General features: G+C 34.0%; 2 protein-coding genes across 7 annotated transcripts in view; one reads left to right on the top strand and one right to left on the bottom strand.

The window, feature by feature from the left end:
- The window catches only part of LOC126887424 (uncharacterized), a 60,368-nt gene extending 53,645 nt beyond the window's left edge, over positions 1–6,723 (bottom strand). For 4 of the 5 annotated variants that reach the window (XM_050654947.1, XM_050654946.1, XM_050654944.1 and 1 more), the window contains exons 1-2: positions 6,271–6,723; positions 1,074–1,285 (exon numbers count right to left, since the gene is read on the bottom strand). In XM_050654947.1, the coding sequence (XP_050510904.1) occupies positions 1,074–1,285; positions 6,271–6,469 (411 nt within the window). In that variant the 5' untranslated portion in view covers positions 6,470–6,723. The remainder of the gene's footprint in view (positions 1–1,073; positions 1,286–6,270) is intronic. The other variant, XM_050654948.1, reaches the window with a different exon arrangement.
- Positions 6,724–8,670: 1,947 nt separating this feature from the next.
- Positions 8,671–22,068, top strand: LOC126887425 (protein arginine N-methyltransferase 6). 2 transcript variants are annotated; one of them, XM_050654951.1, is made up of 5 exons: positions 8,671–8,709; positions 12,086–12,322; positions 14,537–14,724; positions 17,438–17,676; positions 21,744–22,068. In XM_050654951.1, exons 1-5 carry the CDS (start codon positions 8,686–8,688, stop codon positions 22,058–22,060), a joined length of 1,005 nt encoding a protein of 334 aa, XP_050510908.1. In that variant the 5' UTR covers positions 8,671–8,685; the 3' UTR covers positions 22,061–22,068. The 2 variants fall into 2 exon arrangements, with proteins under 2 accessions (XP_050510908.1, XP_050510907.1); XM_050654950.1 differs by lacking the exon at positions 8,671–8,709 and adding an exon at positions 8,929–9,058.
- Positions 22,069–22,538: the final 470 nt, after the last annotated feature.

Here is a 22,538-nt window from a genome sequence, read left to right on the forward strand (position 1 = left end):
GTGTGTATTATTTTTTTTTGTGACCTGGCACAATATTTGTCCCCCACACAGCGTTCCGCCCCTGGAGATTTTACTTAGTAATGTCATGATCTACCTACATATTCCCAAATTTTGGCGCACTATCTCGATCACGAACGGCAAAAAAAACCCCATATATTTTTATACTCACCCCTGCCTACACCCCTTTGTACCCCAAGCAGCGTTCCGCCCCTGAAGATTTGACTTAGTTACGTCATAACCTACTTACTCCCAAATTTTGGTGCACTATCTCCATCATGGGCGAAACAAAAAAAAATAATAAAAACCGCGACCTTTACCCCTTATACCTACCCTCGTCCGCCACTCTGGTGTCCGCCTCCGGGGATATTACTTACTTATGTCATGGTCTACTTATTCCCAAATTTTGGTGCACTATGGTAAAAAGTGAAAATTCTGTATATGTTACATTGAGGGTATGTATTGTAATTCTATACATTTTAGATAGTGTTACATTTGGTTTTAAAACCATAAAATGAAAAATAAATCTAAAAAAACACGACACAAAAACGTTTTTGATATCACGTATTGAAAAGGTGACAAAAATGACGTCAGTTATGGTGGGACAAATTCACGTGACTTTAGGCGTCGAAAAAACGTGATAAACTGACGTGGTTTGGTGATAATTATGACGTCTTTTCAACGTTTTGTAAACTTTATTTGGTTGCCTGGAATATAGGTTCTCAGAATGATATTTGGCCCTCAACGAGATGAACCGACAGAAGTAAGTAATGTGGTAAGATCAGAGGAAAAGGAAGAGTTTTAAAAACACTTGTTTCTTGGGAAATTAGATGGTAACAGATCAGTTGGCCGTCCAAATAAATAGATGGAAGGGTGATGTTAAAGCCGATTTATCTAGGACTGAGGTACAACAATGGAAAATAGAAGCGCAAGATCATAGAAGATGGAGAGCTATAGTGGATGAGGCGAAGATTCAGTCTTAGTTGTAAAGCCAGTCAAAAAGAAGAAGAAATGATTTGTTAAGAAAATAAATGTATAAAAATAAATAATTTATAAGAAAATAATTCGATTACTACCTTATCATTTAACTGACATTTGCATAAGGCGTAATTTTGATCATACGGTGACTTCTCCAAATATGTCAGGCAAGAAGCTATAGCTCTTCTAGATAACTTTCCTGCACGCTCAACTGGTGTCAACTTCATATCTTTGTACCGATTTATTCTAACATGAGGTCGTTCTTTATCGGACCAAGGGTTCTTGGAAAATCTGTTTCTGCTCCATGGATCTAAAAATATAAACATTAAACTATGGTAGGCCTTAAGATCTTAAGAAGGCATATGACTCGATACCTACAACCAAGGGAAGTAATGGAAAACATTGAAGTTCCACTAATATTAATAAAAGTAGTAAAAGCACCCTGCAAGAATACAAACTAGCTATCAAAACGGGAAATATAATATTATGCAATCCATTTTAGACGACAAAGAGACTACTGCAGGACTGCTCCACGTCTCGTACCCTGTTCAAAATATTCCTGGAAAATACCCTGAGACCATGGAAAAGAAAGTGCAAACGAATGAACAGAAATAAAAGCACTTTAGAAGAATAACAAAGTAGCTATCAAAAAGAGGCGCAATATAATATGCAATCCATTTAAGACGACAAAAAGGCTACTACAGAACTGCTCCACAACTCTTGCCCTGTTAAAAATATTCCTGGAAAATACCCTGAGACCATGGAAAAGAAAGTGCAAACGAATGAACAGAAATAAAAGCACTTTAGAAGAATAACAAAGTAGCTATCAAAAAGAGGCGCAATATAATATGCAATCCATTTAAGACGACAAAAAGGCTACTACAGAACTGCTCCACAACTCTTGCCCTGTTAAAATTATTCCTGGAAAACACCCTGAGACCATGGAAAAGAAAGTGCAAAGGAATGAACAGAATGGACAAGTATAGGAAACTAATACCTATATAGGTACCCTAAGTTTTGCTGACGACCAAATAGTGATCGCCCAAGACGAATATCCCAGGCAACCAAATAACGTTTACAAAACGTTGAAAAGGCGTCATAATTATCACCAAACCACGTCAGTTTATCACGTTTTTTCGACGTCGAAAGTCACGTGAATTTGTCCCACCACAATTGACGTCATTTTTATCACGTTTTAACATACGTGATATCAATAACGTAGTTTTTATGTCGTTTTTAGATTATTTTTCATTTTATGGTTTTAAAAATAGGTACACAACAATTATTCGTATGGGCATTGTTGGTATTGCAATTTTTCATTTTGTTTTAAATTTAGCCCATAGGCTGAAAGTAAAACCAAATGGAAGATTATCTAAAATGTATAGAATTACAATACCCTCAATGCAACAAATATAGGATTTTCACTTTTTATATATTATACTTATTGTATCAAAACTGAAACAACATATATAAACTAATAAATAATTTATTAACAAATAATTTAATTAAACTCGATAACATATAATTAGTTCATTAACAGAAAATAAACACCAAAACAAAACTAATAACATAACCTCAAACAGTTTTGAAGAAGAACTATTGCATTGAACTTAAGAAAAACGAACAAAAACCTCTTAATTAACACGTTTCTTCAACTAAATATCTAAATGAAAAGTCTTATTTTACCACACAAAGCATGTAAACAATAAGTGAAAAATTTTCCTCCCAATTTTGTGACGTCAGACTTAGGGTATCAAATGAGAACGTATTTTTTAAACATATTTTAACGTCACTAATCTTACGTATTTAAAAACACCTACAAAAGACGTTTCTCGACGTAATGTTCAAACACGTGTATATATTCAACCAATAACTGACGTTTCCTCGACGTTATTGACGTCACTTGGTTGCCTGGGATGACCTCAGTTTTGTGATAAGAAAACTAGAACAGGAATAAAATAGCTGGAAATAGACGAATCTAAATAAATCAAAGGAACAGGCAAGTACAAGTATTTAGGAGATGAAGTTTTCGATCCTAATAGCATTATTAATAATATTTAGAAAATATTAAAATATTACTAAAAGATTTTTAAATCGAAAACTTATTGTTCCATTTCCTTGGTAACACCTCCAAGGCTTCTAAAATTTGCAAGCCAAATGGATGCTGAAGCGAAGAAGACAAGAGGGAATTCAAAAACTTACAATTCACGACCCCGTCTGTTCAGCTGGTAAATTCCAACAGAAAATGGACCTAGTTACTCGAAGGAGTAAAGACCAATATAAAAATAAAATAAAAATTTTATTTTTAATTCAGTTGCAATGCGAAGGCAAAAACAATCTTACTTTTCAATTAGAATACGGAGCGCAGTCCAGTCCCTTGAATCGCGATTTTCGGCTCTTATTGGAGCCTCATCGGAAAGAACGTAGGCTTGTTCTCCATATCCCAACTGATCCGTACTGAGAGGTTTTCCCACCCATTGCAACTGAAGTGAAAATATTAGGTGACTAGCGTCATCTGGCAATTAAAAGATGAAGTTTTCGATCCTAATAGCATTATTAATAATATTTAGAAAATATTAAAATATTACTACAGTAGAACGTCGATAATCCGGACCGTCAACAATCCGGATGTGTATGTAGCAAAAATATCTGATTATTTTAAAACGAATTAAGGAATTAGCTGCGAAAAAAGGAACCACTACCGCAGTTCAAAAACCTATTTTTTTTAAGTCAAATAGTGTCTGATGTTTTTACTGTACACATTGTGCTATTATATAAATTACAATACAGTGTTTGAACATAAAAAAGTGTTTTGATTAATTTCACCTCTAGAACCTTTACTGTATAAGAGGACATATAAAATTTTAAAATGCTTTTTGTACTTAAATGTGTATATTGGCCTTTTTTAAGGTAATTTTGATAATCCGGATAATTTGATAATCCGGATGGGGTCCGGTCCCAATTAATCCGGATTATTGACGTTCTACTGTAAAAGATTTTTAAATCGAAAACTTATTGGTCCATTTCCTTGGTAACACCTCCAAGGCTTCTAAAATTTGCAAGCCAAATGGATGCTGAAGCGAAGAAGACAAGAGGGAATTCAAAAAACTTACAATTCACGACCCCGTCTGTTCAGCTGGTAAATTCCAACAGAAAATGGACCTAGTTACTCGAAGGAGTAAAAACCAATATAAAAATAAAATAAATTTTTTTTTGAAATCCCTCTTGTCTTCTTTGCTTCAGCATCCATTTGGCTTGCAAATTTTAGAAGCCTTGGAGGTGTTACCAAGGAAATGGACCAATAAGTTTTCGATTTAAAAATCTTTTAGTAATATTTTAATATTTTCTAAATTTTATTAATAATGCTATTAGGATCGAAAACTTCATCTTTTAATTGCCAGATGACGCTAGTCACCTAATATTTTCACTTCAGTTGCAATAGGTGGGAAAACCTCTCAGTACGGATCAGTTGGGATATGGAGAAGAAGCCTACGTTCTTTCCGATGAGGCTCCAATAAGAGCCGAAAATCGCGATTCAAGGGACTGGACTGCGCTCCGTATTCTAATTGAAAAGTAAGATTGTTTTGCCTTCGCATTGCAACTGAATTAAAAATAAAATTTTTATTTTATTTCAAGTATTTAGGTTTCATAATATCAAATAAAGGAACAACTGAAGATGCAACAGAGCAACAGAGATGGAATTCCTAAGTAGAAGCTGCAAAGTAACAAGAAGATATAATAACATAAAGATTAAGAAAAGGATGGAAATACTGTGAAAATTGTGGAAATCCCTTAGATAATATCCTTTATATTCATAAACAAATATGAATCATGGTAATGGCATTTTAGTATTTGATATAATTGAGGGGATTAGATACTAAGGGGTACAAAATATTGTAAACTGAGTTAAGTTCACAAAATAATACTAAATAGTATTAAAAACTTGGTGTTGGATATTATTTTTGGTGAATCTTTTAGTATCTTTACAAATCAAGCCCTTAAAAAATTATTCAAAATAAGTGAAATATTAACACAAAATGTACCAAGCAATTTTTCATAATGAAAAACGTTTAATTTTTACGTATTTTTTTTTTATTTTACTTTAAGAAATTCGTAAGATGGCAAATTCGTTAAGTGGCAAAGAGAAACAAGTGCAAAATTTGAAGCAGAGGGGTACAAGTGCGAGCGTTTTTATTTTTTAATTTCAAATATTTTGAATGAAAATAAATACTAATAGGTCTGGATCCCGCGTACCAAAAAAAGTTGATTAGAACAGGGGAAGTTTTAATTGTGGAAGAGGTTAAAAATTTGGAACGTCAGACTACGAGAACGTCAGATGTATTTTGTCCGACAGAACTTTAAATTGATTTGTTACCCTTTCATTAAACTCTCATGCAAAAATCAGACTGCTATTACTAACCAACATGATTTCTGTCATTGGACATGTTCTTCGTGTTCAACTCATTAAAATGCCCAGTTGGTGATACACACCAGTCTGATTTTTGCATGAGAGTTTAATGAAAGGGCAACAACTCAATTGGAAGTTCTGTCCGACAAAATACATCTGATGTTTTCGTATATAGTCTGACGTTCCAAATTTTTAACCTGTTCCACCATTAAATTTAAAACTTCCCCTATTCCAGTGTTCCCATATATCAAAGTTTGTTCTACTAGACACCGTTAAGCTATTAACAAATTTTTAGCTTGCTATTAATCAACTTTTTTTTCTTATGCGGGATCCAGGCCTATAACTTTACAAAAGCTTTTAGAATTAGATAAATAAAATATATAAAATTAATTCAAAATAAGTCTATAAATAATTAATTCGCTGTAGAATTTACTATGAAATTTAACTTCGACTTCGTTTTTCTCAACTAAACCATTTTATCACTTGTACCCCTTAGCATCTAATCCCCTCAATTAAGAGAATAAATAAAGGTAATAAATAAATAAATACGTTTGTAGAGAAACTTATTTAAAATACTTTGTAAGCGTTAAGATATTTTTTGTTAAGCGTACGAAAAAATGCTGAATGCATTGTCCAGTGTGCAGTGTAGTAGTGTCTGGAGATTCGGGAGACTGAAACCCCGAAAGCCCTGAAGATGATATCAGAGAGGACGTCGAAAACTCGGGCAAGAGAACATCGACACGGTTCAACCCGGAAGCCTAATGAGTTTAATTTTGGTATCAATTCTTGTAATGAAACTTATTTTAGCTTATGGATATGTGTGACTGTGTGTATGTTTGTATATGTGTATGTAAAACTATAAATTAAAAGTTGTGATTTTGATTTACCCCACAAAAGTTTATGAATATCAGAAGATAATTCGTCAACTACTATATCTGATGATTCTGAACATGAACTATCTTCTAGACTGTCTGAGTAAACTTCAGAATGTATATCTGGAGTACCAATACTTGGAGCTGGGCTAGCATAATAGTTAATAAGAGACTCATGCAGTTTAATAGGATGTCGTATCTGTCGTTGTTTCATCTTATTGGGATATAACGGCTATTATAATATAGGTATGTCACTTTTTAATAAATGTCAATTCACGCCTTGAAAAGAATTTGAAAGGAGTGTCAATATCAGTCATCAATATACACTGACGAGTGATTTGAATTAGTACACCTTGAAAATACATTCACTATATCAGTGATTCACAGGTATTTAGATATTTGTTGGCCTTCCAGAATCTTGAGAAGAATCTTGAGAAGTATCTTGAGAAAAAATCAAATAAAGTTTCCACAGAGAAGGTAACTATTATATGTCGAAGCTTTTAGTAGTTTGAATTAAAGTTGATAATGTTTATTACTGCATAAATTACTGAATATTCTTTGTATGTAGTACTATTTCTAAAATATCATTATTATGCATTAATCCTGATTCTTGTTAAATAGTTCAACCTGTGAGCCCGAACCAATTCTGCAGATTTTAGAGCCTCGAGTGTCTTCTCCTGCCTGGCCTTCGTCAGCTCTTTATTTTTTCCTGGATATTGAAGTAGAAGGCACTTAATCGCCTCTCAATATGATATGTGGTCTAGATAAGCAAGCTGTCTTTGTTTAATTGTTGTGCTCACGATTTGTTTATCTTTTCTAATTACATATATGGAATATCTCTATGTTGGTAATATGAATATGTTCGATCCAGCAGGATAATATAGGAAGAATGCATCGGTACATCCACATTTCGAATGTTTCCAGTTTTTTCTTAAGCGTCTCTGTCAGCGTCCAGGCCGTAATAATAAGATCAGAAAAATATATCATTTAACTATTAGAAGTAGTTTTAGAGGAAGAACGAAGTATTGCTTGTGGGAAGGTTTTCATATATTGTTAAATGATGCTCTAATGCCTCAATTTCAGTGCCTGTTCCCATATATTCCGTTCAGTGCCTGTTCCGTTGCCCCAGGCAACCAAACGACGTTTTTATAACGTAGATAACACGTCATAAAAATGACCAACTGACGTGTTTCTATGACGTAGTAGTGACGTTGAAAATCACGTGTATTTGTCTCATCGATTTGACGTCATAATTGTGACGATTTTAAAACGTAATCGTATCTACGTTTTTTTCACGTCGGTAAAATCACGTCTTTAATACTTTCAAAAAGTAACCTCTTTCAGATGTTTCAAAATAGTATAAAAAATAGGTACATAACATGAAACCTATAGGCCTACGTCCCATGTGTCGAAGATATAAGTGCTACCACTTGTTTAAGATCGCTTGTGCGCTAGGCTAGAAGCAACATTGATTCTGCATGATTTTACCAGCCCTCACATTATAGAATTTTCACTAGTTATATATACCTACTTACTGTGTCAAAACTGAAACAACTAAAAATATGAAACTAATAAATAATTTATTAACAAATTATCCAGCATACTTAATATCTTAATTTAACGCTGTCTTAATACCTTCATTTAACGCTTAATTAAAAACAAATAAACATAACCTCAGATAGTTGACAAGAAGAATTACTGCATTAAACTTACTCACTGAGCAAAAACGCACAAAAATCTCTTAATTTACACGTTTCTTTAACTAAATATATGTATAAATGAAAAATATTATTTTATCACACAAGACACAAACCGCGTAAACAATAAATGAGAAATTTCTTATGAACATTTAGCGTTACCTATACCTAAACAAAATTGTTTGGAGTCAATACAAACAAGCAAGCTCCTCCCAATTTTGTGACGTCAGACTTAGGCTGTCTGAAATTAAAACGTTTTTTAAACGTAATTTTAACGTCATTAATCTTACGTATTTAAAATCACCTACAAAAGACGTCTATATGACGTAATGTTCAAACACGTGTTATATTCAACCAAAAACTGACGTTTTCTCAACCTTATATGACGTCACTTGGTTGCCTAGGTGGTATACCAACGTAAATGCAAAATGGGAACAGGCACTGAAATTGAGGCAATAGAGCATTATTTAACAATATATATGAAAACCTTCCCACAAGCAATACTTCGTTCTTTCTCTAAAACTACTTCTAATAGTTAAATGATATATTTATTTTTGATAATATATTTAATCTTTGATGATATATATTTAATGATATATTTATATAAATGATATATTAAATGATATACCATAGTAACATGGTCAATTAGTGTATGTTACTTATCCGCAACTGTTGAGCAAGTTGTTGCAGGTTCTTGTAGTAGGTTCTTCATAAAGAGAAAGAGGGACAAGAAATGGAAGTAAAAGTAAAGTCCTATGTAAGTATTTAGAGGAAAATTATGAAGAAAATATTAAACTCGAATACCAGACCAAAATGTGGCTTTTATAACGTTACTTCAAGTTAATTTTTTCCAAATACAAATAAAATTATTTTTATAAAAGCTTAAAGTATCTTTACCTGTGTACTATTGAAAACCTAGAATAAACGGCACCCATAGTAAAGAAGAAGTGGTATAGGTATAAACCTATCTATAAACGTCAGTCACGTTGTAAACATATAGGTTAGGTTCAATGTTTTTGTTAGTCAATTTCTGTTTATAATTTTATAATTTAAATATGGAACAGATGGAGTATAATGATTATTTTGAAAGTTATGAGGATTTAGAGGTAATTAATGTATAGTAAAATATGAATTAGCGGTCGGTATTTACAAGACTAATTTGTCATTAGTGAACCTGTGTTATTGAATAATATTTCCTATTAAAGTATGTGTTAGTGTGTAACAATAATATACATTTACCAAATGTAATACCAATATCAAAAAGTATCATTCACTTTGTTATTGATGTCAAAAAATATATTATTTTTGGAAATTGTCCCTAACAAGTAGTCAAATACAAAGTTCTCTACTATGATGGCACTATTGCCCAAGTCGGGTCATGGCCTACCCCAGCATCTGCCTCCAAGTATCTCTATCCCTGGCTGCTCTCCTCCAGCCAGCTTATCCACCCTCAATATCTACATGTATGTAGTACGTAGACCCACTGTACCTACATATCGTCATTTTAACACACTTCATATTCTGAATTTTTCAGTAAGAAACATCATATAGGGGAAAGGTAGGTAAAGTGGAATGGGTGGGTAAAGCGGAATAAGCTTAAAATTTAATTTCAAAATTGGCGGTTTTTGTTGTAACTCCTACCACAATATACCTTTTGACATTTGGCAATATTTACTTCAATATGGCGCACTTTCATTGATATGTTCATGTGAGTTAAACAAGATCATTGTTTTTTAACAAAAAGTTGTAATATTTGGTGACTAAGACGAAATTTCTTATCAGCAACAGGTAAGTTTTTCTAACCGTATTTATTATCTATTGTATAAAATGGTTATTTGTGGACATAAATAATACTCTTTCTTTAACTTATTAGCACGTTTGGTTAGTAGCTATCGTGTTTGTACAGAAAAAATGTTGATGCGGGTAAAGTGGAATGAAACGTATGCGGGTAAAGCGGAATGACGTTCCACTTTACCTCCTAAAAGTTTAACAATGTTATTAAGTGACAACATTTTTTTAGCATGCCTAATTTTTACAAACGAAAGACTTCGCAGCAGAGTTGGGACGAGAAGGCAATGGCTGAGGCTCTAACTGCATGTCAAGGTGGTTTATCAATTCATTCTTCTGCAAAACAATATAACATTCCATCGACAACTCTTTTTAGAAGATTAAAGAGACCACCAGAAGAACGTTTAGTGAAGCAACTTGGACGATTCCGTTGCGTGTTCACGGTAGATCAATAGAGGATGTTGGTAGACTATATTCTTAAAATGGAAGAACGCCTGTTTGGGCTAACTATTTCTGACTTAAAATATCTTACCTATGAGTTTGCCATACGAAATAACATTGAACATAGATTCAATAATGAGAAGAAAGAAGCTGGTAAAGTATGGTTGCTTGGTTTCATGAAACGGCACCCAGTTCTTTCACTTCGACTTCCAGAAAAAACGTCAGCAGCGCGAGCGTCAGCATTTAACGCAGTTAGTGTCAGAAAGTTCTTTGATTTATTGGAAGACTTATACCAAAAACACAACTACAAACCTAACCGCATCTATAATTGTGACGAAACCGGAATCTCTACCGTGCCAAATAAGCCTTCAAAGATTATTTCAAAAAAGGGGAAAAAGCAAGTAGGAGTTTTATCATCAGCTGAAAGAGGTACGCTTACAACTGCAGAAATTTGCTTCAACGCTGCAGGGGAATACATCCCTCCTGCTCTTATTTTTCCACGGGTGAGACATCACTTGACATTCGACATTGGAGTTCCTCTGAATACCAAAATTTTCACGCATGCTTCTGGATGGATGCAGACCGAAATCTTTACGGCTTGGTTTCACCATTTTATTAAATTTGCGAAGCCTACCTCCGAGGACAGGGTTTTACTAATTTTAGATGGCCATTCAACCCACATAAAAAACATTGAAGTCTTAGAGCTTGCTAAGAAAAACTTTGTAGACATCCTGGTGCTACCACCACATTGCACACATCGACTTCAGCCACTGGACGTATCATTTATGTATCCCATGTCGACCTTCTATGAACAGGCAGTGCGAGTTTGGCTGCGAACCCACCCGGGGAAAGTTGTGACGATTCATGATGTCGGTCCTCTCTTCGGAGAAGCTTACTTGAAGGCAGCTAGTATGGCAACAGCTATCTCAGGATTTAAGAAGACGGGTATTTGGCCGTTTGAGAGACCTGATCCAAACGTTTTCGTGGCTGCAGATACAACTGATCGTCCTGGGCCTCTACTCGCTACATCTAACCTGCCATCAGCGTCCACTCCAGTGTCAAATGACATTCTCCTCCATAAGACTATTGTTAGTCCTGCGGATATTTTACCTATCCCACGGGTCGCTTCAAATATCGAAAATCCAACGAAGAAAAGGGCTCGATCAGGAAAAACTGTAGTAGCAACTTCTACCCCTTTTATTGAAGAGTTAAAGAATTTGAAGGCTCCGACCCCAAAAAATCCAACCAAGAAAGTTACGAAGCAACTATTTCAAAGCGACAGCGAAGAAGAAGATGATGCAAACATCAGCATTTATAGTGACACCGACAGCGGTTCAGAGTTGGACCTACCAGTTCAAATTCCTACCATAAAAACAGAAGATATTAAGGAAGGGATATATGTAGCTGTAGAGTACAACGGACAAACATTTCCTGGTTTAGTAATTTCAAAATCAGGTGAATCAGCGTCTGTAAAGTGTATGGAAAGGACGCAAAAATATTTCAAATGGCCTAATAAAGATGATGTATTAGATTACAACATTAAGGACATTAAAATGATTATTAATGAACCAAAACAGTTAAGACGAGGGTTTTTCAATGTTCCTGAGCTCTGTTTATATGCTTAGTTGAATAAATAATATTAATTCATTTTAAGTTTTTGTATTCCGCTTTACCTCCAATATGGCGGGTAAAGTGGAATATTACACCACTTTTACTTTTGACGTTTTTCTCCGAAGTGGTGATATATTAGTTTAATTTCTTAACAGTACTACGTAGGGCGATAACGTAAGTGGCTTCTTCCATAAACTCAAACTTTTAAGACGAATACTTCTACCGGGATACAAGCTTGAATCGGTAATTATTCCACTTTACCTACCTTTCCCCTATGTGTATATTTTTTTCAGATTCATAGATTAATGTTACAAGACTCTGCTAGAAATAATTCATATAAAGAAGCTATTTTTGACAATAAACATGAGTTTGATGGTAAAGTAGTTTTGGATGTGGGAGCTGGAACAGGAATTTTGTCAGTTTTGTGTGCACAAGCTGGAGCTAAAACCGTTTATGCTGTAGAAGCAAGCAACACATATAAAATTGCAGAGGAAGTCGTCAAAGAAAACAAATTTGAAAATGTTATAAAAGTAAGCCAAATAAATTATTTTTTTATTTATTATGTAGGTAAGTAAATGTGATAATGTCTATTAAGCCAGATCATCCATTTCATAAGTCCATATTTGGAATAGTTTCATATTTTTTTGCTATTTTTTTGCTAATTTATTACCACAAAAACAAATTTTTTGCTCCACCCCTAACCGAGAAACAATGGTTGATGTAGCTTAATATTATGTCACATCATCGATAGCCATATCTCGCAAACCTAAAGAGCTAGAAAATCGTACGACGCGGCATATTTTTTTGCTAATTTATTGCTGTCGATCTGCATATGCAACATACCCCAAAACCACCCCTGCTTCCCTTACAGCTAAACAACACCCCCAAAAAACAACGAAAAATCCTAAAAAATGATTCTCATGATATGGTTGACAGTTGATGTTCAATAACAAATTTTTTTCTATGATAAGTTCTATCGATCCAAAGCTTATTTTAAATGTTTTTTAATGATACTTCTGCACATATTATAAAAATTGAGTTATCCATCGCATTTTTTCCGTAAAACATTTCGACATGGCATGCAAAAAATTAGCAATTAAATATCAACCGTCAACTATATCACAAAAATCATTTTTCAAGATTTTTCGTTGTTTTTTGGGGGTGTTGTTTAGCTGTAAGGGAAGCAGGGGTGGTTTTGGGGTATGTTGCATATGCAGATCGACAGCAATAAATTAGCAAAAAAATATGCCGCGTCGTACGATTTTCTAGCTCTTTAGGTTCGCGAGATATGGCTATCGATGATGTGACATAATATTAAGCTACATCAACCATTGTTTCTCGGTTAGGGGTGGAGCAAAAAATTTGTTTTTGTGGTAATAAATTAGCAAAAAACTAGCAAAAAAATATGAAACTATTTTAAATATGGACTTATGAAATGGATGATCTGGCTTAATAGACATAATGTGATAAAAGCACTGTTAAATATTATCAAACAGACTGCCTTTCAAAGGTATTGAAATAGTTTTTTCTATTGTATTGGATGTGTAGCTGTACTCTTTATCTTCTGAATCGAAAGGGTATCCCCCATTAGGATACTCAAAATGCATTCACTGCGAGAATTCATTTTGTTTTTTCATTTCCTTCATTACTTTCTATGTCATTAAATAATGACAGTGCAATTTTAGCCTACCACCATAAGAAAAATTGAACTCTGTGAGGAAGGGCATTTTGCCTATTGGGAAAACTGTTGGGTACATTGTATTTATGTCTTAAATTAATTATATACCAAGCTTCAAAGTGTATGTCCCCCACATCTGGATTTATTTGTAACTTTGATGACCGTGGTTATATTGATCACAAAGTGAATAGGTTTCTTCCTTGATCCAAAAGGAACCTATATAGAAAGTTTCATGACTTTAGTTTCAATGCAGTTTTCCTTCGAGGGTTATTGTTCAGACAGGCTTACGAACGACATGATTTTAAGAACTTTAACAATGAAATAGCGTTTTGATAAATTATTGCCTGAATCTATTACATTGACAGTACACTTTGAATTATTGTCTGAATTGAATTAAAATGACAATTCACTTAAATGGATTAGCCATACATGGTACAGTTTTTCAAACCTAGGAACAAGTTTGAAAATCTTACAATCACTTCCAACTCCACATGGTGATTATAAGATTTTCAAACTTGTTCCTAGGTTTGATAAACTGTACTAATGATATTCTCTAATTGAAAGTAATGATGAAGATGAATTTTTAGTTATTATTTGAAACGATAGATCAAGACGAATTATTGCCTGAATCTATTGAATTGGTAACTCCATTAAAATAAATAGCTATAAGTGGTGCTAATCATAGTCCCAATTGAAAAAAATATTGCTACTGGAATTACTGATAGTGTGTCTGTTGCAAACATTTACGAATTATTAAAACTTGGCTTGACTAAATCCAAAAACTGGACAGAGGTGACAATACTGTAAAGGATGTTAGTCAACGCACCATTTAAAGTTTTTACAAGAATCTATAATACCAACTGTAGCACTGTTACCTAAGGACTGCAAATATTCTGATACAATTAGTATCTTTGTAAAGACAATGAGGGCAACTTTACTAAGTAACTAGACACTTACTCAACCACCCCGTTAAGGTCAAATGCACCATCTCTTTCACACTCATATCCCGACAAGCCATGTACCTCAAACTTTTGTATAAGAGCTTGATATTTAAAATTTGTTACAGGTACTACATTCTAAAATAGAGGAGGTTGATCTACCTGAAAAAGTCGATATAATAGTTTCAGAATGGATGGGATTTTACTTATTACATGAAGCTATGTTAGATTCTGTTATAGTAGCTAGAGATAAATTTTTAAAACCAGGTGGATTAATGTTTCCTGAATCTGCAACCTTATATGCAACACCTTGTAGGTAAGTGTTGACTTCTGAATCTCAGGGGTAAGAATAGGTGGTTAAAGCGTAGCGCTGGCCCTGTTACCTTGCTTGTATACCATAGGCCCTACGGATAGCAGACTATCTAACCCATAGGCCGCGTTAGCAGTATTAAACAGGAGACTATTTTTATGTGTTGTAAAATAGAATACAGTACAGTAGTATTTAATAGTGTTTATCGACCTTCTTTTAATAATATTGCACTAATGTTGTCTATTCTGGGCGACTTGTTATTTTTCAGTGTAGTAATTACTTCTTACATTTGAGCCACTGAAAGAAAGGTTTATTTCTCTGTTATCGATTTAATCCAGTGTAATTTTTCCCATTCATCTCTGATCTCTTTAAACTTTTCTTTAAAGAATCTATCTATTGTTTTAGTATTTCACTTTCTTGTTACTGTGTCTCTCTCCTTGTCTCTGCATATCGTTTTCTCCTGTTATTAAGTCTTTGATAGAATTTTCTGGTGCCTGTTGGTTTATTTAGTTCTCCTAGCTCTTGGAGTTTTTTTCTGAAAAATGGCTTTGGCAGAGCCAATTAGCCAGACTTGTTTGTGATTGATTGCAAATTCATAGTCATAAATTTCTTATTTCATAACATAAGTACATACTACAATATTATTTTTATAGATAGGTACATTGTGTTGCCTTTTTTATTTTGTTTTTAATTATTTTACTGTTTTTTTGTAAATATATATTTTAATTTGTTGTAAACACTTTTTTTGTTATTTTTCTTTTCGTTTTTTTTTGTTTCTATTTTTTTTATTTATTTTTTTTTTTTTTTGTTATTATTATTTTATTATGTTTTATCTCTTGGAGTTCTTTTTCTATATTTTCCATTTTATTCTTTCGATATATTTTCTTCCCTTCTCTCGTAACATTCTATATTCTTATTGAGTTTGTCATGTCCTAGGCAGTTGTTGTAATCATTATACATGATTTTTTTCTTTCTGTGTTGTTACAAACCTTTTTTTGTCTGTCATCCACCATCAATGGGTTGTGGGGCCTTCTTTAAGAGCTACAACCTCTCTCTTGGCATAAAAGTAAGAATGTTGCGATGCTACCTGTTCTCTGTTCTTTTTTATGTTGTTAAGTCGTGGGCCTCGGACGAAGATATGTGCAGAAAATTGGAAACATTTGATATGTGGCTCTATCGGAGAATACTTAAAATCCCGTGGTTGGGACGAGTCATATATGAGGAGTTCCTCAGAAGAATGAAGAAGAACCGAGAGATACTGACCACCATCCAATCTCGAACCTCAGAATCTGATTCAACACATATATGCAGCTTTTCTGCACTGCTGCAGATAAGATAAAAATAGCATGATGATCTCCAACATTCGTCCCGGATAGCCACATCAAAAAGATTGTTGCAAAATTCTTCATCAAACCAGTGTCCTGTAGCTGTTTTACCTTTTTTTGTTTACCCAGCATTTCTATCTTCTTTTCTTTAGTAACTTCTTGTATGAAACTTTTGCAAGTTTCCCATTCTTTATGTCCTCTTATTTTTGTCTGTTTTCTTATCTTCTTTTTATATTTCTTTACATTCTGCTTTTTTACTGTTATGTTTTAAGTTTCTTATTTCGGATTTTTCTTTTTTATTATTATTACTATTCTCCACTAGGTAGTGCAATCTACATTGGAAGCTCCGGTGATGCGTATGTGTATTACGTCTGATTGGTAGTAGGGATGGGAAAAACCTACCGGTTTAAACCTAAAACCGGTTTTTTTACTTCGCAATAACCGGTTTAACCGGTTGTTTTTTTTTTCACGGTTATAACCAGTTTTTTCTTTTTAAAGTAAAAACCGGTCATTAGGTTTTTACGGTGATTAGGATTAGGTTAGGTATTATTTCGGATCCCAATCATAATTATTATTCTCAAGTAATTATTCCAAACAAAACCATAATTCAAATTTTATTTTATTTTATAAAATACAGAAGCAAACTGAATGTGCAATCTCACATCAGCCAGAAACAATTATTAAGTTTTATCATAATATTTCCTTGAAAAGGTATTTGTAATCATAATATTTACATAAGAAGTGATCTGGTTGAATTAGACGCAAACATCATCTATTTTTCACACTTAACTCTTGACATTGAAAGTGGGTGAATGACTTTTTCTGATTACCAAAAATAATGCTCTGACTATGAATATCGAATTACTGATTGCGAATACGAATCTCCAAGAATTTCGCTACGTTTTCAAAACGATACACTCATACAGGAAGTATTAAATGAGTCAAAATGTACCTATTCTACAAATATACAAACGTGTTAAAACTAATACATGTTCTTTCGATAGTACTAATTTTGATCATATTGATATCGAGTCAAATGGAGTTTCGCAAACTAAAGTGTATTGTAAATGTAACTTTGTAACCTATTGAATTAAAAAAACCAAAAACCGGTTTTTCCAAAAATCAGTTTTTTTTGGCCGGTTATAACCGCCAGGTTAAACAGTAAGCAAAAAAAACTGGTATAACCTAAAACCGGTGTTTTGTCAAAAACCGCCATCCCTAATTGGTAGCTCTTTGCAAATCGTTCTTCTTGCAACTTGCAATTGTTGAATGGCATCTTACCAAGGATGACACTTACATGGATAATAATATCAAATTTTTTTAAACGATGTAATACGTATTTAGGTATTTATGGATTTTTTGTATTTTGTATTAATCATATCTTATAATTTTAGTGTTCCTTCTATGTACTCATTTTGGAACAACGTAGCTGGAGTCTCGATGTCTTTGTTAGGATCAAAACTAAGAGAAAATGCGTCTCAAAAGCCGTTATGTGAATGTATTAGTCCAGACTCTATACTTGCCGAACCAGAAACTATATTATGGATAGATTTGCGAGAAGTAACATTGGACGATGTTAAAGAGTTTGAAATAAGGCATGTGGCAGTTGCAACAAAAAAAGGACAATATGAAGGTAAATGCTACTTTTTGACTACAGTAAAAGCTCCGTTGACAGAAACCTTTTTAACCGAAACAGCGTTTAACCGAAACGGCTGACAGTTTCAATAATTTCGTCAATAAAAAGTAAAATATTATCACAAAACAGAAACAATACATACATACATAATCTTTATTTATTTTACCTTTATTACTTTTAAATATAAACTTAATATAATACAAACTACATACAGCCTAATTAAAATCTAAAAATAAATAATGACTCTTTAATCGTGGCGCTGCAGTATAAGTTCTTCTCCATTCTCTTCTGTTGTTTGTCAAAGTTTTTGCTTGCCTGAAGTATATATTTCTTTTCGTTAAAGCCTTCTCAATTGTGTTGTTCCATGTTAGCTGAGGTCTGCCTCTTTTTCTTTTGCCTTGCGCCTTACACTCCCAGACTATTTTGGGAAGTCTCTCATTTGGCATTCGATTCAGGTGGCCAAACCATCGCAACTGATTTTCTTCAACTCTATCCAGAACTGCTTTTGTTTGCAAGCGCTTTCTGATATCCTCATTTCTGATACGATCCCTCCTGGAGACTCCAAGTACTCTCCTTAGGTATTTCATCTCCACAGCCTGTATTCTCGAAGCATTAGGTTGGTTTATTATCCATGATTCGCTGCTATAAGTTAGTGTCGGCACGTAGATGGAATTAAAGACCTTCAACTTCGTCTGTCTCGTAATTTCCTTCTTATTGAGCAGAGCCTTCCCTAAAGCATGAAAAAGTCTTTCGGTGTTTCTTATTCTGCTGTTTACCTCTGTTTCAATATTTCCATTTTCGTTAATAAACCCTCCTAAGTATTTGAACCATGACAGTTGTTCAATTGTTTCATCGTCTATTGTGATTTGGAAATCTTGCTGATGCGGTATACTCATTACTTGTGTTTTCCTGGCATTTATTATTGGTCCTCTGTCTCTGAATGCTTTATTCCATATAGCCAAATTTTCTTGCAGTTGTTTTGCTGTAGGTGCCATAATAACGAGGTCATCCGCGTACGCCATTGACCATGACAGCTATAAACAACAATGGGCTTAGTATGCCTCCTTGACGTACTCCAACTCTTGTCCTGAAAGCTGCCGAGATCTTATTTCCTTGTCTTACGTGTACCTTCGCATTTTCGGCATAGAAACTTTTAATTGTATTAATTAGATTATCCGGGACATTTTTCCTGATTAAGGAATTCCAAATGATTTGCCTTGGGACTCGATCAAAAGCACTTTCGAGGTCGATAAATCCCATAAATACCTGTCCATTGCTTTCAACGGTTTTTTCAACTATCTGCCTTAATGTGAAGATTAAATCCTGGGTGCTTCTTCCCAGTCTGAATCCGCTCTGATTTTCTTCGAGATCTTTCTCCACTAAATTTCTAAGTCGCTGTTCTAGTACTCTTTCGTACACTTTTCCTGGGACACTAAGTAGCGAGAAACACAAAACAGAAACAATTCGATGTTAATTTGTCAACATAGTCAACATTGCTCGATCGAACCGAATAAGGCAAAACCTTATGACAAACATTACGAAATCACCTCATAGTATCTTTTGATAAAAACTTTAAGTAACAATACTATGTAATTTGATATAAGAAGGATACAAAAAACAATGTTATTTTTAACCAAAATTCTTGTTGTCCGAAATGGCCTTCCCCCCAAATATTTCGGTTAACGGAGGTTTTACTGTATTTATTTTTACTGCAAATGTTACTTTTTATGCTTCCAAGAAATGGATTTGGTCATTTTTAACTTCTTCTTCTTGTAGTGCCGATCCGTTTCGGATGTTGGCGACCATCATGGCAATCTGTACTTTGCACACTGCTACTCTGAAAAGATTTGTAGTTGTCGTGTTTAACCACGTACGTAGAGTTTTCAGTCAAGAAATCCTTCGTCTTCCTGGTCTGCGTTTTCCTGCTACTTTTCCCTGCAAGATTAGTTGCAGCAGTCCATATCTGTCGCTGTTCCTATTGTTGTGACCAAGGTATTCGATTTTTGCTATTTTTATTGTGGTTTTGTGTCATTTTGATACTTTGTAATATACATTGCGAGTTATATTTTTCTTATTCTTTTGGCATTATAACCCTGGATGGGTCTTTGCCTGTTTCGCTATATCCTTCCATTCACCTCTCTCTTGTGCCATTCTCCTTCATTCTTACATTCATAGTTTTCAGGTCATCTTCCACATCATCCAACCATCTGGTTCTGGTCCGTCTTTTTTTCGTGTACCTATCGGCTTCCATTGTAATATTTTCTTTTAGACAAGGCGAAAACGGCGGGTTCGTTGGAAAAAACATTCCTATGACATTTTTTTCATAATCATATTTGTGAGACATCCCAGAATAAGGTTCAAAAAGTCACCCATGTGAAAAGTGGTCCAAATTTTTTTTAACAATTTTTTAAAATCAAATTACCCAAATCAATACTTTCGGCCCGGACAATTTTTTTAGGTTTTTTGGACCATTCTGGACAAAAAAGATCTCTTTTAATTTTTCTCTAAAGTTGATCGTTTTCGAGTTATAAGCAATTTAACATTGAAAAATGGCGATTTTCAAGGCTTAATAACTCGGTTAAAAGTTATTACATATTATGAAAGTCAGAAAGTGACTAAATCAAAGTTTAAAGGCCCCCCCTACAAGATATTGAAGAAATTTTTGTCATTATTTTATTACTAAGCTGTTATTTTTAAGTAATAATAAGCGCCGTGCACGTATTAGGCGGCTGTCAATGGTGAGTGCGAGAGAGATGCCATTCCGGCAGTCCAATGGTGAATCTTACTCGCACTCACATTTACAGCCGCATCAATACGAACTTACCGCTCATGGTTAATAATTAAAAATAACATGTTAGTAATAAATTAATGACACAAATTTATTCAGAATCATGTAGGGGGGGCGGGCTTTAAACTTTGATTTAGTCACTTTCTACTTTCATAATAATAATTTTTAACTGAGTTATTAAGTCTTAAAAATGGCCATTTTCGAGTTTTTTAAATTGCTTATAACTCGAAAAAGATCAACTTCAGAGAAAAATTACAAAAGAAGAGAATGTCTAGAATGATCCAAAAAACCTAAAACAAATTTGTCCGGGCCGAAAATATTGATTTTTGCAATTTGATTAAAAAAAATTGTTAAAAAAAATTTGGACCACTTTTCGCATGGGCGACTTCTTGAACCTTATTCTGGGGTTCTCACGAATGTGATTTTGCAAAAAAATCTCATGGGAATATTTTTTCCAACGAACCCGCCGTTTTCGCATTGTCTATTTGTTGTTTTTGTATATTCTTGTCTCTAGACATGTCTCAGCCATGACAGTCTTTGACTTTTCACAAATCTTCAATTAATTCATTAACCCGGGAGCAGTCGCGCTCACTTCTGTCACGTAGATAGTCGCGCGCAGAGAAAAAATCTCACAATACGAATTTAAAAAACATTTATATTTTATATTTTTATTTACTTATGTTAAAAATACCTATTTCTAACAATTTTAAAGCTAATTGGTTCTCACCAAAGGCATAAATTCCACAATTCCAAAATTCCACGCATTACTATGATCCTCCTCGAGGAACTTATGAGTGGAAAGCAATATTCCAAAATGTTTCATCAAGTTATCACGGAAAAGGATAAAATGTGAGATTTTTTCTCACGGCGCGACTGCTCCCGGGTTAATTTGGTCGTTGCTCCTGATTATCCATGTGCCGTCCCCTTCCACTGGGTCATATACTTTTCTAAGTATCTTTCTCTCGAACGTCTTAATTGGACTTCATCTCTTTTTGTTATTACCTAGGTTTCACAACCATAGCTGAATCTAATATTAATAATATTAATAGTCTAATTAATGCTCTGTAGTCATTTTGGTTCTTTTGTCTAATAATTTCGATGTCATCAATCTTTTATTAGCATAGTATGTACGATTTCGACTGGAAATGTGTGCATTGGTTTAGCTACTTATGGAATTCTTTTGATTGAGGATTATATTTTTACTCTGTTATATTTCCATACGGTGAATTAAATTTATTAATACTAACTGGTTTAACTACGTGTTTATTTTCTGTAGGTATATGCCTTTGGTTTTCTTGTACATTCCCATCCACGACCAAAGAACCAGTGACCCTATCAACAGAACCTGAAGAACCAACAACTCATTGGAAACAAACAGTTATAGTACTACCTTCTAGTGTAGAAGTGGAAGAGGGAAGCCCGATAGCATATGATCTAGCCCTAAAACGTTCGCCTGAGAATAATAGGAGATACACTCTTGAAGTCACAATGTTGGATCCTTTGGAAGTGGACCACCCTGAATATTGTATGTGCCATATGACCAAGTGTATATTGATTCGGAAAATGTTGGACAACTATGAAAATAAATGTTAAGATTTAAATGTGCTGTTTTTTTATTTTAGTTCTTATTACTTGGTAAAAAAAAGAATGTGTGTGTACTTTGTACGCACGTAAGAAGATATTCTTCTATTATATAATGGGTAATTTAAACGAAGTAAATATACTTAAAAGGTTATTTGTATTTTATTTAAAAATCAAACTAACTTTCTTATCTACCACTTTCAAAAAATTTTTATTAAAACAACCAAAAATAAAAAAAATATGAATCTCCCAGGATTTGAACCCGCGTCATTCCAATCTCAGAGCTAAAGCCTGGATTTCCTCGAAAGCGGCACCGACAAGCAGCGATCGTAGCACTGCGATGAATTACGTCAGATTGCGGTGAAAAATCCAAGGTTCTTCACTGGGGAAATGGAATGTGCAAGCTCAGCAAGCGGTGGCTTCCAACGCATCCTTGGAAACCAATGCTATTATTTTGCATGGTACAGTTTTTTATGATGTCATTCATCGC

This window comes from Diabrotica virgifera, chromosome 6, assembly GCF_917563875.1.
Source record: "Diabrotica virgifera virgifera chromosome 6, PGI_DIABVI_V3a".
In the NCBI taxonomy this organism is placed as follows: domain Eukaryota; kingdom Metazoa; phylum Arthropoda; class Insecta; order Coleoptera; family Chrysomelidae; genus Diabrotica; species Diabrotica virgifera.